The sequence below is a fragment of the Vicugna pacos genome, chromosome 6 (genome assembly GCF_048564905.1).
Source record: "Vicugna pacos chromosome 6, VicPac4, whole genome shotgun sequence".
Taxonomy (NCBI): domain Eukaryota; kingdom Metazoa; phylum Chordata; class Mammalia; order Artiodactyla; family Camelidae; genus Vicugna; species Vicugna pacos.
In genome coordinates this window covers 70,110,864-70,128,622 of record NC_132992.1, presented here as the reverse complement: position 1 = coordinate 70,128,622, position 17,759 = coordinate 70,110,864, and the positions used below count along the sequence as shown (strand labels likewise).

At 34.8% G+C, this 17,759-nt stretch overlaps 1 protein-coding gene across 3 annotated transcripts in view; it reads right to left on the bottom strand.

Moving 5' to 3' along the window:
• Positions 1–2,893: 2,893 nt before the first annotated feature.
• The window catches only part of RBM25 (RNA binding motif protein 25), a 48,882-nt gene continuing 34,016 nt past the window's right edge, over positions 2,894–17,759 (bottom strand). For all 3 annotated transcript variants that reach the window (XM_006206899.4, XM_072963373.1, XM_072963372.1), the window contains 7 exons: positions 16,356–16,429; positions 14,982–15,132; positions 10,853–11,177; positions 10,214–10,488; positions 9,775–9,873; positions 8,638–8,685; positions 2,894–4,484 (listed from right to left, as the gene is read on the bottom strand). In XM_006206899.4, coding sequence (XP_006206961.1) covers positions 4,392–4,484; positions 8,638–8,685; positions 9,775–9,873; positions 10,214–10,488; positions 10,853–11,177; positions 14,982–15,132; positions 16,356–16,429 — 1,065 coding nt within the window. In that variant the 3' untranslated portion in view covers positions 2,894–4,391. The remainder of the gene's footprint in view (positions 4,485–8,637; positions 8,686–9,774; positions 9,874–10,213; positions 10,489–10,852; positions 11,178–14,981; positions 15,133–16,355; positions 16,430–17,759) is intronic.

The window sequence follows — 17,759 nt, the reverse complement described above, 5'->3', positions numbered from 1 at the left end:
TACATATGGCTGTTGAGCACTTGGAATGTGAATGCTGCAACTGGATTTTTAAATTCATTTAGTTACATATGATTTCTGAACACTTGAAACATGGCTAGTGTGACTGAAGAACTGAATTTTAAAATTTAATTTTAATGAATTTAAAACCTTAGTAGTGCAGATCTAGACCATGAGTTAGAACCCAATATGCAGAAATCTAGATATCCAACTTTGGAGAACACTGTAACAGTGTTGCATTAGGTAGTTAAGACGATGTGATCTCTAAGGTCCCCTCTATATTACCACCTCTGCTGAGAATCTTCGTATTGTCCCTTCCCTCTCAACCTTGAAATTATCTCAAGTCTGACGATTCAAATAGTACTTTGTATATACGTCTGTTAGCGATCCTCTCATTATTTCTTCACTACTAGACTGTCAGCTCCTAGAAGGATTTGGTTTCTTTATGCCTATCACTCCACCTAGTTTATAACATGAACGGCACATATTAAGTGTGCTTCAATGGCAAACGTAAGTTATATGCAAAAAGATGAAAGGGATAGCTGCTTAAAAATTCAGCTACCACTCTGTGCAAGAGAAACTAAAAATCATCAATCCAACTACTAAATGATGTGGCAGCACAGGCAGATTTGAGTGTCATTTAATGCAAACAACATGGCTTGAAAAGAATTTTTATTCATTTTTGTTTATAGAAATTATCTTTCCTTCCTAGACATTTTAGATTAACATTCCTAATTTGGCTTCCATATGAGTCAAGTAATAAGATGAAAGGCAAAGAATCTGTCAATTAAATAAAGAGGAAAATGTAAGCATTCAAATGCAGATAAACAAATATTGCAATAATTTAACATAACATTTAAAAAAATCTACCAGTTTATCAAAAATTATAAGCTCACTTTAGTCTATAGTATAAATGAACAGTAATAATTCCTGGGTTTAAAATATATGTGAATTTCCCTAGTTTTCCTGACACTTAGACTGCCTGTTTTTTTGCCTATGTGGGATTCATTCTAATACCCTTTATTAGTCAGTGGCATTCACAAATCAACCTCACCATCTTTTGCTAAGCAAACAATTTCTCAGTTTCACAGGAATAGAATGCTGAAATATGACTTGGAAAAATGTATAACCACTTTGACACAAAACCCTTAAGCAGTGTTTGGGTATAAAGTGGAAACATTCATAGAACTTACTAGAAAAGAGTCGGGTAAATAAGCTTCATATACACTGTACACCTGCTTACATTTATTTGCACTTAAAATTTTTACTTAATATTAAAGGAGAAAACATTATAATAGTGTTTAGCCTCATTTGACTCTCGTGCTCATTTTTCTCAATTTGTTCACCATTATCTGGTATTCATGCCTGATAAGTACTTGAAACAGCACTCTCCACAAAATCATCAGCCTTTACTGTTACGAAAAGTTTACCGGGAAGCACTATGGTAAGATTCAGGCAGAGTAACAACATAAAAGTTCTCTAAAGAGAAAATGTTCTGGGGCTGGCTGGAAATAAAGCCTAGAATATTAAGAGTTGTTCTTGGGGATCATTTTTGGAAGACTGCTTTATGTTCATGAACTTGAATATCTATTTGCCCCCCAAAATGTTTTTCTCTTTAAAATCTACTTGAAAAGAAACTAAAGCAGCATTTGTGCAGTCTGTTAGGATATAATACTAGTACTGAGTAGATGCCTTAAAATGCTAATCAAAGTAGTTCTTAGAACAGTTAGTACTGGCACCATCTATCTGGGAGCTGGCCAGAAATGCAAAATTTCAGGTCCAGTCTAGCGCTAGTAAGTCTGAATTTTAACAAGATCCCCCACGTGATTCAAGCGCATGTTAAAGTTTGAGAAAAACCACTTTCTTCCTGTAGACAGATGTACACATTTAAAATTATTTTATTTATAGGGTCAAATGAGGAAAAAGAATATTGGTTTCCTAACTGCCAGATCGAGAATGGTTCTCAAGACTTTCATATAATTTTATAACAACTTGAATGGGTAAATATGGATTAACTAAGGTTCCCAAATTAATCTATGGGCAAATGGTAAAGACAATCCAGAAAGCTCAAGCAATTTAGCAAAAATTTTTTCTTTATGTGTATTCTCACTGACACTACATCATACCAGCTTAGACAGGTCCAGTTCTTTACATACAAACCTGAAAAATAAAAAACTCTGAAAACCTCCAAGTTTAATGGTGGCAAAAACAAATATGAACTGACATTAAGCTATAAATGAAGCAGTCTTTAACCAAGTGACTGTGATCATTCCTGTTCTGCTGCAGAAATGTTAATGCATACATTTGGGATCCTGACACAAATCTCACTGGAGGTGTTACACAGTATGAGGTATATGTCCCTAAGGATTTCACATAAGGGCCCTTTTAAGGTAAATATGGTAAGAGAGCAGGAGAGATCAAAGCAAGGAAAATTAAATCTACCTGAATAAACTTTCATGCTAATACTGGCTAAATAAAAACAACCTAATACGATACCTTAGAAATAATAATAATTAAGACAAGACAGAGGCATAATAAACAGCTCAAACAATGAGTTACACTGGGGGTCAATCTGAGAAAAGCTAGTAAATGAATCTGTAAATAGCAAGGAGCATGTTTCTGAAAATTTCCCTTGAGAAACCACAATTTAAAAAATTGTAACACTACAAGGGGGTATCTACATAGACGTATAGATAATTCAAAATAAGGTATCTCTATAGATGTATAAATTAATCCAAAATCCATAATTGCCTCTGACTTTCAGTTACTAATATTCAAAAATCAATTCCATCAAAAATTCAGCCCATATTTTCAAATTAAGTTTCTAGGATGCACTACACAATTATAACATGATGCCATTTATTTAACAAGACTCTGAAAGAATGAGTCCCCGAGATCAAATATATACATTTTTAATATTTGAAATATTTACATAATGGAACCATGTCATGGTCCAATGTTAAGAACAGTGTTTTCAAATGTCTTAAGATGTAAAAAAATCTAGTAACTCAAGCTCAGTTATGCTTTTTTAACACCCTCCCCGCAAATCTTTTTTTTTTTAAATAAATACTCAGACATGGGAATAGCTGCACCTAATTTCTGTTAAGAACTGTTTAAAACTTGTTAGATTTTCAGGTAATTTTGCTCCCTGGTAAGTTCTGATCTACAATCAAGAAAGCCCCATGTATGTCTCTAAGAACACCATCAGTACATTTTTAAACTTTGATAAGCAGAGGTAAACAAAGTATGTGCCTGTGTATACACACATGAGATAAACCCTTTATAAAACAAAAAATTAGTGGTAACTACCTTAAACGATTTACTTTATCCTTAGAAAACAGATGTAAACTTTGTAAATTGCCTTGCTGAATTCCTATTGTATTTTGTCAATGTTCCTAATCTGTAAAATTGCCTAGTTTTATCTTTTGCTTATTTTTTAAAAATAGTTTTTGACTTAATGCTTTTTGAATTGTTTTTTTTTAAACAAAATGGTACATCAAAATTAAACTAAGGACCAATTAGTGCAAAAATGCATTAAATAAAGATCTCCAGAATCTAAGGATCTGCATCATTTCTCAACAATGAAATCAGGGGGGAAAACCACCATGATTCACACTCCCTTAAAAGAGAGGCTGATGTAGCCAGCTACCAACAGAAAAAAAACCCCACTCCTTTTAAGACTGTTGCTTGTCACAGGAAAATACCATGCTCTGAGAGACTAATAACCTAATTATCCCAGACATTTGGGTTGGCACAATACCATGTTTCCTTTACAATCCTATTCAATTAGGAAATGTTTAAGGGAACGGAACCCTCCAAAGCAAATTAGGGAAAAGTAAGACTTTTATACATACATTCACACAAACACATTCATACAGAGATATAAGAGGAATGGATTGTCTGCTAATTTTTGCACTCTAATTTTAAATTCCATGCCTTCATGAGGGCCTGCCATTTTTGATCAGAGGGGCAAGGGTAATAGGTGTGATGGGCATTCTTTCGATTAATATTCATGTTGGTGTTTATACAGTACAGTTCAATATTAAGTGCAATTTTGCAAAAGAATTGGGGAGTCATTTTAATATTTACAAGGAACAAATCAGCAGAACAAGATTATATCAGATAGGCTGTGTACAGTAGCTGTGGCTTATAAAACATACCAGTAATTTGTACCTGGTGAGTATAAAGAGAACCAAGGTAGGATTCAGATGTCTTTACAACCAAAGGAGTACACAGGGCATCAACAAATTAGAAGACAAAAAAATTCACATTTTCTACATTAAAAAAAAAATTACAGATCTCACAAATGTCTTTGAAGACAAAAAAAATTTTAAAGTCCTTTGAATGGTGGGAAAGAAGAAATCTGAAATGGAACTCTAAACGTAAAAAGTTTTTTACTTCACAAGACCAATTTTCTTGGCTTCTGTTTCATATATCAATAATCTCCACATCTTGACTATAAAAACTTCTGCTTCTTCATCAAGTACCTAGAAAAGAAAAAAGAAAAACACAAAAAAAGTTACACATGCAAGATAAGCAATCATCAGCATCTCCCAACAACAGTGACTGGTATCAAAAAAGGTCTGTACCTATCAACAAGCATTTACTTTCTTTTTTTTTTTTTACATTTTTTATTGATTCATAATCATTTTACAGTGTTGTGTCAAATTCCAGTGTTCAGCACAATTTTTCAGTCATTCATGGACATATACACACTCATTGTCACATTTCTTTCTCTGTGATTTATCATAACATTTTGTGTATATTTCCCTGTGCTATACAGTGTAATCTTGTTTATCTATTCTACAATTTTGAAATCCCAGTCTATCCCTTCCCACCCTCTACCCCGCCCCCCACCCCGGTAACCACAAGTCTGTATTCTCTGTCCATGAGTCTATTTCTGTCCTGTATTTATGCTTTGTTTTTGTTTTTTAGATTCCACATATGAGCGATCTCATATGGTATTTTTCTTTCTCTTTCTGGCTTACTTCACTTAGAATGACATTTTCTAGGAGCATCCATGTTGCTGCAAATGGCATTATGTTGTCGGTTTTTATGGCTGAGTAGTATTCCATTGTATAAATATACCACATCTTCTTTATCCAGTCACCTGTTGATGGACATTTAGGTTGTTTCCATGTTTTGGCTATTGTAAATAGTGCTGCTATGAACATTGGGGTGCAGGTGTCATCCTGAAGTAGATTTCCTTCTGGGTACAAGCCCAGGAGTGCGATTCCTGGGTCATATGTTAAGTCTATTCCTAGTCTTTTGAGGAATCTCCACACCGTTTTCCATAGTGGCTGCACCAAATTGCGTTCCCACTAGCAGTGTAGGAGGGTTCCCCAACAAGCATTTACTTTCTTTCTTTCTTTCTTTTTTTTTTTAAAGCAACATTTACTTTCAGTAAAATGACTTGAAGGAAACCTACTGTGAGAAATGTATTAAGTAATACAAGTAAACTACCGAAAAAAAAAAGCATTCAGCAAAATTCCACTGCTTACTAAATACTGACACCACAGTACTCCAATTTTTTTTCTAACTTTCAACTTTACAAATACTACATTTACACATCTTGAAAAACTATTCCTAAGGAAGGCAAATCCTTCTAATAAAGAACATGGTAATTCAGACAGAACTAGTTATACAACTACATAATAATATAGAGTATCTCACTCATCACCCCCTAAATAATCTCACAACATTTACTGAGTCCACATTATGTATGTGACACTGAACTATTAAATGAGAATATATGTACAGCATTTTAATATAGTGTCTGGGATACAAAGTGAACAGTAACATTGCAAGGGACACAAGACTACTGAATAAATAAAAGGCCTTTTCCTGTTGGCAAATCAAATTATTTTTCTGTCTACTTACTTAGTGCATCATGTCCTTACCACTCGTCCTGCCCTCATCCCCCACATATATGGCACTCCACTCCAGGGCTGCCATGTGGTAAAATGGAATAGCATGCTTCTTCTACAGAAGGCAGCAATGACTGAGCTCCAGGGTACCATCATCATGATGGCATGTGGCCTAATGCTGCCAGGACTCTGGAGAAGCAGGTCAGGTTAGCAGTTAAGCAAGCCAGATCTCTAACTACACTACCTGAGTTCAAATCCCACTTTTACCTCCTACTAGTTACATGTCCTTGGTTGGGTTATTTATCACAATGAGCCTCAGTTCTCTTATCTGTGAAATGGAGGATATAATAGTTGTATCATACTGGTTCTACAGTAGGAATTAAAAGAGTTAACATATACAAAGAGCCTTCAAGAGAGCTTAGGACCTGAGTGATCAGTAAGTACCTAAAAGAAGTCAGAAAATGATTTTGAGAAATTTCCCAATGATGACAAATAAAGAACTTTAAATAAGACTTTTATGAGCCAGACTAAACTGGCAGTTCAAGAGAGAGCTATGCTGCAATACTAATTAATGTGGAAATCATACCCTGGAAATACAGATACAGGGACAAAACTGCAACCAAAACTCATTAATTAATGTAAAATGAAGAAAGGTACAGTTTGAAAAAAATGTCAGATTTTTGATACGAGCAAAATACTTTTCGAGCTAAAAATTCAACCTCATTTCTTCAAGAAATATTTAGAGGATCCATGAGCTATTTCCAGAACCAGCTGACACTAGCTCAACTGGTTTCCTCCCACTCTGATCAACAATGGGCCAGAAAATAATCAAAAACAATACAAGTGATTAAGCAGTAGAGTCTAATTAAACTCCAAATACCAAAGTATTTCAACAGATCAAAATGGATTAACTCTGACATATGGTCTTCACCAACAATGACTGTATCTCTGCCAAGGCCAAATCCCAGAACACTGATTTCTTTTTTTTTTTAATTCCTTAATCAGGCCTAACTATGAAATCCTCTCTTTACCCCAAGGATAACTTTTTAAAGAGGCTGGAAAGTCACGGAAGTTAAGATTCTGTCCCCAAGGACTGAGATCCATTCACATTTCTCCTTTCATCTGAGGCTCAGCATTATAGAGTGAAACTTTTCAAAGTAGTCTTGTTAGAGATTTGGCTTACTTAGGAGTTTTAAACACCTGCACTGGGCTGGTTAGGCAGCAGAAAACTAATGTTGTCTGGCTTAGACATCATATAGTACCTGGACACAAAATATCCTGACCTTAAAGCTCCTTTTGGTTAGGCACCCCACTACGCCACTCCCTGAAGACTTTGACTGCAGCTCAAAATGCAAATTTCTCCAGTCATCTACCACCTTATCTCATGCTTGATGTTTCTCTTTCCTCCCTGACTCATCTTCCATTGCTGTCTTCCCACTCTGTCCGTTGGACCCTATTCAACTTTATACTAACCATCCTCAGCTTCTTTAATTAGACTTTTTATCTCCTTACCTTAATTGAAAACCTAGTATGTCCCCTAAAGACCCTGATACTCGTGAGGAAGTTTGTCACTTTCAAATCCTTAGTCTCCACAGGAGAGGGAAAGCTGCTGGATCTTTACTGTCTCCTTGTAAACATTATTTCCACTGAGGTTCATGAGATCTCATTACACCATCTTTTCATTCCAACAGCAGCTGTCTAGCAAATACCATTTTTCATCCACATTAAATTAGTGCTCTTGCAGCTGATTCTCATATTTCTCTCCAATCCCAGTCGCAACACGCAGGAATTTCAATTTCTTTGTGTTATGACCTGGCTTAAAGTTTATTAACATTCTAAACAATTATCAGCTCTGCCCCAGAAACTCTCTCCCACCACCATCCTTTGCATCTTGCCATCATCTGGACTGATCCATCTCTTGTATTCTTAAACATTCTACTCTCTAACTACAACTCTCCTTCCAGTTATTTCACTCACACACATCTCCCACAGCCTTCACTGGAACCACCAAGTCCTTGATGCACTCAAACTACCAGCTCTATTCTGGTATTACTCCCTTCTCTTCCTAGACTGGAGTTCATACTTCATTCAATATCCTCTTATCTTTACCATCAATTCTCCTCCTCCTTTCTTTTCTCACAAAAATCAATGCAACCACTATTCTAATATCCAAATTAAATGCAACTGGGGATTTGATGTTTAACCACTGCCAACCCAAAAGACACCTGTCCAAGTGACAAGAGTTATACAATCTTCAGGTCTCAGTTGAGATGGCAATTCCTGTGATGATTGCCCTAACTGCCCTCAACACCATCAGATGCTCTATCCCCTCTGACCTCATTATCTTTTTTGCATAACCCCATTATATCAAGTATATTACAGTATCAACATTGATACACCCGTCTCCCTGCTAATTCTTTAAAAGCAGATATTCCACCTTTTTATGCTTCTAGCACACTGTTCTACCCAGTAAGCACTTAATAAATGCTCTATAAATGTATGAATTTATTCATACAGGATTTATATTTATATACACAAAAACCAAAGGGAAGGGAAGAGAGAGACTGATAAAAAAGAAAATTCTAGCTTTACTCTTGTCTAATGATATCTTGTGTGAATGCCTTTAAACCTCTTTTAAAGCATATTCAAATTTAAATTCAGGCCTATAAAGATTCTGGACCAACATGGGTAGAAAATCAATCAAATTCAGAGAAGTTAGTGTGTTCCCAATGATATTAATTAAAATATTAATAACAGTAAATTTCTAACTTACCATGGCAACATCATCTAAAATGCTCTGAGGTGAACTATGAGCCATAACCTAAAAGAAAAAAATTATGTCATTTTTGAAAACAAACAAAACATTAGCATACAGTCAAAACAAATTTAAGGTTCCCTCAAACTAGTATGAGAATTTGTGGCAGAAGAACCTTTCTATAAAATTCTTAATTCCCAGAATCCCTTTCCTTTCAAGAGAAGTTTGACACAAAAGCCTAGAATCTTAGCCACTATATTATGTCTTCTAATCCATATCTAGATTTACTAATGAGTTTTAATGCTATAAAAATTACAATGGAAAGGGCCACTTAAATTTGCCATTCCTAATCCTCATTCCTACTTAACAGTGCTGGTAGAAAAACAGCATTTCCTTAAAACACAGTTAGTTATTCCTTTATAGAAAAATAACTTTCTTTAATTTTCTTATTAAAGATATGATAAAGTCTTTGCCTTCAGGGGACAATGAAAGGATGTGGTAATCCTTGGTGGTTAAGAGTATGAGTTTTACAGGCTTGGCTCTGCCACTTATAATGTAACCATGATCAAGACACAACCTCTCCCTAAGCTTTAACTTCTTCAGGTATAGAATGTATAGAATGGGGACACTGTTAGTAACTTACAACTTCCTAAGATTATTGGGAGGTTTAAAGAAGATGAAGTTCTATAAAATGTTTAACACAGTTACCTACCAAGAACAAAGCGTGGCACACAGTCATCAATCAGTTAACACTACTATCATGCTATAAAGAGCACTATTTTGCTTTTCTTCCAAAGGATGCACGACTGACAAAGGAATTGAGACAAGCTACTGGCTGTCTCCACAAAACCTCCTCAACTGTACTTCAGCAATGTTTTAACCATTAAGACAAGAAGAGGGTGGTGAAGCATTCTCAGGAGCAGGGAGAGAGCAAAATTGGCAATAGTCAGCAATTGTCTTCCTTAACCTCAGAAATGAAAGCATGAAGCAAGGGGTCTGAAATAGTGTGAAGGGGCTCACATAAGTAGCCATAAAATCTATTAAATGAAACTGAATTATCACGGACTTGGTTCTACAAAATTGTTCAATTTAGAAACTGTCTAATATTTTAAAGTATACAGCAAATGTTGAGGGTGGAGAGAGTAAAAGACTAACCTTAGAACAAACAAAATCAACTAATGTAGCTTCCTCTTCACCTATGTATTCTATGATTTTTTTATTAATCCATGGTCTAATTCGTCGTTCCATCAATATCTGCAAAATAAAAACATGGTTATTGAATTGAAAAGCTTTTTATTATATTTACTAAAAAAAACCTATATAACCTCATAGTTTTTCTTAAGGCTGAAATACAACACGATCATTCAAAGTTGAACTGATACAGGTGTGTATCAAGATACGAGTATTTGCTTCTAATTTATGGAGACTTCAAGCGGCACTAAGAATTTCCACAATAATCTATTGCTATTGGCCGTGTCAAGATTCTACCCAATGGTATCATCCTACTTGTCATTAGTAGAATCAACTAAGTTTGTATGCTTTATTAAAAACCAAAACCTCACAATAAAATGATTAAATACAATTTGCTACTCACAGAATCCACAATAGACCAATCCAGGGGATATGCAAAGAGCTCAGGTTTGGCTGTAGGGATTTTTTCAATTAGACTCTTAATGTGTTTGCGCTTTTCTTCAGTGTTTACAGTGCCTTTGGCAGCATTTTTATCATCTTCACCATAATCCAAGGGAACTAGTTTCCTTTTTCGGGGTACATCATCACTGTCTTCATCCTCAAATTTGTTAAAGACACTATCTACAGGGAGTTTCTTTCTCTTCACAGAATTAGGTTGACCAGGACTATTGGAAGCACCTACAGTAAAAATACTACATTAGCATGATGACTTAATTTTCAAATGATACAGTTTACAACCCACCATCCCTCAAAAGCAGTATAAAATGTACCTCCACGAATCTCAGAGAAAGATCCCAACTTAAAAAGTAACTCACTACTCACAAGTGCTAGAAAATTTAACTTTTCACTTCTCAAAACTCGAGGCAGCTGCACATATAGGAGCACTGGTAGAACTATGAAAACAATCATGAGCTAAAAAGGCATTTCTGAATAATCTTCTATCTACCTACCAAGCAGCACATATTTACTTTTTACCTTGAGGCAAAATTGAGGTATTTGCAGGGGGAGAAGTAGAGAAAAAAGGAAGGAGATGCTAACATACCCAGTTTAAGACTTAGTCCTATTTTTGGCCTATGCTCCTCAGGTTGTTGCTGATCTGGTGAGTTTTCGTGAGGAATAATAATACCACAGGGAGACTCATCCCCGGGAGTGTTGGGAGTTGCGTTGCCACTGGCAGAGGAAACTGATGGGGCAGAACTGATGGGCCTCAGGGTAGGCTTGAGACAGGGCTTTTGCTCTGGCTCTTCTTCCTCTTCCATGGGTTCCTCTCGTTTTTCTTCTTTTTCTTGTTTTTCTTCTTCTTCTTCCTCCGATTCTGGTTCTTGCTTTATTTGTGGTTGTCTGCGCCTCTCAGCCTCTTGTTCCATCTAAAATCAAAAAAAAAAAAATCTGATTGACTGAAGCAGACCACAACTATATTCAGTTCAACCAATACTCTGTTTTACAGTATCTTTCACAAAATCTCTATTTTTCTTTTTCACCAGGAACAACAAAACACTGCTTTACTTCTATGATCAGAAAGCCAAGTAAATCTATAGAATCACATTAGGTACTCCGCAAAATGTTTTTTTTTAGTATTTCACATATATTTACCACTCCTCAGGAGCTTTTATACACTCTTCAGAGATAACAAGAGTAAATGCTAATAGTTGGCTAATTTAAAATGAAAAAGTATGTTCTTATACTTTTATTAAAGAAATCACAACTAGAAACTTCATTTTATGGAAGTTTTTTGTTTTGGGGTTTTTTTGGGAGGAGAGGTAATTAGGTTTATTTATTTAGTTCTTTAATGGAGGTACTGGGGATTGAACCCAGAACCTCATGGATAATAAGCATCTGCTCTAACCACTGAGCTTAACCTCCCCTCTAGAAACTTTATTTTAGAACAGTACTGACACTACGTAAGAAGCAACACAAATCCTCAACTTGGTCATTATATAATCATTTTTTCCTTCTAAATAATGGTATGGAGACAGATGGTTACTAGACTTATCATGATGATCAACTTATAATGTCCATCAATGTCCAATCACTACACTGTACACCTAAAACTAACATGTCAACTATACCTCAATGAAAATATAAAAAGGAAAAAATAAGCACATTAGAAAATAGCATGTAAATGATATTTGTATTTAGAAAATGTTGAGTGAGTGGAGTATATGTATATGTGTGTGACCTTTTAAAAATAACCACACATCTACTTTTTTTTTTCTTCCCCTTTTTTTTTTCTTTTTTTCTTTCTTTCAAAGTTGACGTGACAGCTTACTGAAGAGTACTGCGGTTTTTTGCTCCATGTTTGTTCGAATCTTTATCTGACATCGCAGCTTTTGTTAGATCTGGGCAATTTGTGCTTCAGTGTTTTTGAAACAATGGCTTGATATCATTTCTAAATGTATGTATTATAACCAATTATGTTTAGTTTGGTGCTTACCTACAGAGTGCAATCATTCAGATGAATCTCTTACTTCTGTTGCCCATTCTGTTGTTCAGGTCTGTAACATTGGCAAACTATCTACTTAAAGCTTCAGAGTGGAATGAAAGCAAAAGTCTAAAATTACCTGGTTCTAATTCTCATTAGCTAGAATTTCATTATTTCAACATTGGATGTTCTTTGTAACAACCAGTTGTTTCTTTTACTTGAAAAAATATGTATTTGCTTAATTGATTTTTCTGGATCTCAATTCAAATGAATGGAAAGAATTTCTGCAGTATATCATTAAATGACTTACTTAGTATTACTGGTTAAAAAAAAATCAAGCTAATTAAGATTTTTAGATCACAGCTTTGAAGTTTATGAAAAATTAAGCAATCATTCAGCTCCTAGCCAGTTTTTTAAAAAATATTATTTTGTTGGTTGTACCTGGGATTCCTATAAAGTTTTCCTCATAAAAATTTGAATTCCTGGTTTGATATGTATACTTTGACTGTCAACTGAGAGTAGACTGAGTTTTCCCTTTTAAGGATTAAATCTAAAAATGTCCATCCTCTAGCAGCTATAAGCTTTGGTCACATTTTGAAGGTAAATATACTCTGGCTGTTCTTAATTCAATTGGATCTTTTGAGGTAGAGTAGTAAAAGTAAGATGTGTGTTTGTTGCTTTCAGAGTTGAACACTTGCTTAGGTTTATTTAGAACCTATTTATGAGCAGATTTTCACTGACAGGTTTTTGTTTCTTGTTTCTTTAATTTTAAATCCACTTTCTTCAGAGTCAAATTGCTCACTATGCAGGTGCAGCTTGAACTGCAGTTTAGGTCCATATAGGAACCATTCACCTGTGGTAACAGAACTGGGAAATCCTCTTGAGAAGAGGGCCTTAGTGATCTTTTTTGTGAGAAAATTGTTGGAGGGAATTCCTGGACATTTTTTTTGTGACAGGAGTTAGGTATGAGAACAAGAAGAGAGCTGACTCTGTTAACATGCTGGTTGTAGCGATGGTTGTAGTGATGTGCCCAAAGGGAGAAAGGATTTCATGTAACCACGGTGAACTGTCAAGCCTAATGAGGAGTTTATATGTACGGTGTAAACAGAGTTGGAACATAAAAGTCCTACAGTGTTCTTTAGCTGTTTAGCAATTGTTTGTGTGAGTGTTTTCTTAAAAGAAAATAACAGCTGCTATCTTTGGTAACACAGATGAAGGTGGATTTTTAAAAGGCTTTGTACCTTGACCCCTTTCTACTTAATGGAGTTAAGTCTGAATTGCTCTGTATAATTTACAGAATGAAGATAGTGGGGATAAAATTTGACTAAACACCTTTTTATAGTTTCATCTTTTAAGTTATATTTAGAATATATTGATTATAAATTGATTATACACTTGCTTTTTTCTGAAAATTTTTTTGATGTTTTACTCAGTTACATGGGTACGAAGGATATTTTCAGTCCTACAATCCTCACTTAATTGCAGCCTTTAAAAAAATCCACCCTACTGTTCTACTTGTTGTCTATTCATATGGTAAATTCATTTCAAGGTGTGTGTCAGTGGGTATTATTGGTGCTTTTTGAAGTCAAGGTGAACTTGTTAACATTACGTTCATCTATAATGGCATAGGGGAAATATCTATCTTTTTAACATTGTAAACATTTGTACTGAATGACCTCCCCCCCGCCCCGCAAGCAAAACTGGTGAACAACGGATGAAGATATGGAATTCAAAGCTCTAATGGACCTTTTTGAAGAGAAGTTATAGCTTATGTAGAGTTTACACGTGCCTCTTGATGGAAGAAAGCTAATCTGTTTAGTATTTGGGCATTTTACTAAAATGGGAGCTTAAAGTTGCGAATCTGCTATTGTGATGCCAATGCTGGTGTTTTAAGTGGAAAAAAATGACCTTGCTTTGTGTTGTGTACACAAGATTTCTGAAAAGTAAAGAAAATCCCTTTTTATGGCTCACATAGCTTAAAAGTAGCTGTCACTCAAATGTGTGCTTACAGTTGAGCTGCTTTTGTTTTATTCTAAATAAATAGTTTCTTTTGAGGGAAAAAAAAATAACCACACATTTATAATGATTATAAATGGCTGATAAGAAATGTCTTCATTACTGTGTTCTATGTCGTGTGAACTTTCTATTTACTCATGTAAGTACTGAATGAATAGAAAAAAAAAACTTTCACTTTGAAAAATAAAAGGGTCATGGAAGATGTGGTTTCTGTCAACAGCATATAAGAGTTTTTAAAGTTGATACAAAGAATTATAGTATTAGAGTCATGATATATTAAGAATTATTCTAACATGATTTCTAAAAAGCAAGAATACGTGGGCGCCATGTCCTATGGCACTCTTCCTTTTTAAATGACAAGCAAAAATATCTTTTGGAAACAAAATTTTTAGGCTGGCAGTGAGAGAACTCAAACTACAAGAGTCATTAAATATCAGAGCATATACATGTAGGAAGGACAGGTCTCTAGCAATGTTACATTAAAAGATATTCATTTAACAAGAAATAAAGGAGTTAAGACATGAAAGATGTTTAAAACAGTTAAAGTTATAAATCAACTAATATTGATGACATACCCAATAAAGAAAAAGTACTAATATTCTCCCTCAAAACATGAAAGAGCATGGAGTATACAGTGCACTTCCCTTATAAACTAAACTACACCATAGTTGGCTTGCTTAAGATGACACAGTATTCTCAGAAGACTATTGTTATGGACGTTACAGTATCTTACCCTCTGGAGCTCTGCATCTGGATCCGGGTGCCCTTCTGCCAGAAGGCGCTGCCTGATTTCCTCCAGCTCTTCCTTCTCTCTTTTCCTATCCCGTTCATCTGCTTCCATTTCCTTTTCCCTATCACGTAATCTTTTCTGAAGAGCGCTTCCTCTACAAAAGTAAATCATAACAGGCCTTATTTGATACTCAGACCATCAGCTATTACATATGATGTCTCCAAAAGCAAATCATTTCCATACTAAAAGCTTCATGCTTAGAGACTAAAGACCGTCTTACAAATGTTCTGTGTCTACAGAACACCAATACAGTGTGCTCTCTACATGTTAGTGTTTAATAAGTAAGCACTGTCTTGTCATTTATCACCATGCCTCATTCTAAGTCATTCTAAGTGTCTAAAATAAGTAGAAAAGAAGCTTTCAGAGCAAAGAAGAGCACTCATTTTATACCTATTCTAACTCTAACACATAATTTGTGTTTTCTTGGATGCCAATTTGTAAAAAAATTAATACATGGAGTAATAACACCCCTAATAATAGTTTCTATCTCCAACTTAAATAAACTCCTTTCCTTGGGGTGGGGGGCGGGAATCAAAGAAGGAAGTAGGGAATAATCAACAAAAAGCAGAGATTCTACCCAGCACTTTATTATATCTCAGAATGTTGAAATTATGTACTGTTATTTTGTGATTCAATAATTAATTTTACTCATCTTTTTACTTTTTCTACAAAGTCAAATCCTTGGCATTCTTTCAATTTAAGTTGCTAATTCAATGTTTTAATTATTTTGGCTACAGTGTGTTAAAGTATATACATTAAATGCACTCACTACATGCCTGGATCACGTAAGGCACATGAGAGATTTAAAAAAATCAAAATACTGTGCATAACCTGAGGGAAATTAGAGTTTAGAGTGGAGGCAGCGTAACAAAACCACAGTGCAGTAAGTACTAAAAGAATGAGAGTAGTTCAGAAACGTCATGGGGGAAAAAAAAGGATGAGGGAAGGCAGGCTTCCCAACTCTCACTTCATAGTAGTCCATCAGTTGGGTTGGGGACGGGTAGGAGGGTGTTCAGAGTGCTATGTAGTACTCCTGAAACCCTTTAAGACAAAATTTTCCAGACCACGGTAGATAGTCATAAAGATTAGCTGTAACACTATTATGGGCCTTCCCCCAAAGGAGCAGCATAGAACTGTTTTCCAACAGCTACACCCGGCCCCCATCGCACTATCATCTATGGGGATAATTACAAGGTGGAATTTGAGGATTTCTTTCTTTCTTATTCCACTGAGTGAACTTGCACTCTCTTGTAGACAAGAGAAAGTACAGCTAATAAAAAGCCGAATGTATGAGTTCATAAAGCAAGGTTTCTTTACCTGTAATACTTGGGATCATCTCTATCATCATCATAATCTTCTAAGAATTCTTTTAGTCGTTTAGCTTCTTTTGCCTTTGAGGAAATGAAGGACAAAGTGTGCAAAATTAACATAAAAGTGATTACATTACCCCCACCCCCTTTCCTGGGAACAGATTTTTCTTATCCATACTACTTGAACTTTGTAATTCTCATAAACTTCAGATATTAAAGTGTAAATAACATTAGATTCCTTTTTTAATCTTTACCCTTATAACAAGTCAGACTTAGGACTTATTTGTGAAATGAAAACCACATATAGTATGCTAAAATAAATTTCCTCTCTGAATATAATTTTCAAAGTGTAGTATTTTCTAATGAAACCTGAGCACACCAAGAAATAACACTGAAAGTTTATTACTGACTCTGTTAACTGGACAAAAATATTTAACATCTCTTTTAAAGGTAGATGATAGTACAAGAACTAGTTTTTATGAAATCCAAGATTAGAAATTTAAATCACATTTATGCATTAATCTAAAGGAAATGCCTGCCTAACTTTGAGTACACAAACCATGAAAGTACATGAATCTCTTTTCCTATTTTTGGAATTTTAAATACAACTATTATATTTAGTAGAAGTCATATCTAACCATTATACATAGATATAAAATATATAAAAATAACTATTTATAACCTACATCTCTATGTATTATATCAACAATTATTATACCTACAAAGATGTAGGTTTCTGACTGCGTAAAATTTTAACACATTTCATGCAATTCAAATGTTATCTCTCTGTAAAGAATTCCCCAATCTAACCATCTATCCATGACCAATTCCTTCCCCCAGACAAAATTAATCATTTTCTCTGTACTCCCAAAATACTGTGAGTACACCATTATCATACCTTAAACACTGACATAACTACTTCATCTCTGACCATACTACTCACTTGCTTAAACCTTTCAAGCATCAGTTATTCTTGTATACCCAGTACCTAGCACAAGGCTAGATTATAACATACACTCAAAATTTGTCAAATGAATTCAAGTGGATGGTCAGGTAGTGATGACAATATTCAGGAGGATCCATAAGGTACATATAAAATATTAACTTAAGTTACCACTCGTGAGGAGTAGCAACGTTAACTTTTTACATCATACACTTCTGTTGAACATTCTATAATAAGCAAGCAACTGCTTTTCTAACTAGATTTTTTTAAAGCTCCCCCCCAAAAAAATAATGGGAAATTTTCCTCTAGAAAGACAGGTTTCAGATTTGCTTATAGGAAGCAGAGTCACTTCAAATCTAGCAACACAATGTTGGTGTTGGGAAACATACCTTCAAATAATTATGTCTCTTACTATATTATTCTCTATTTTATAATCAAGAGTTGAAGAATAAATTATAGAATGGGTGT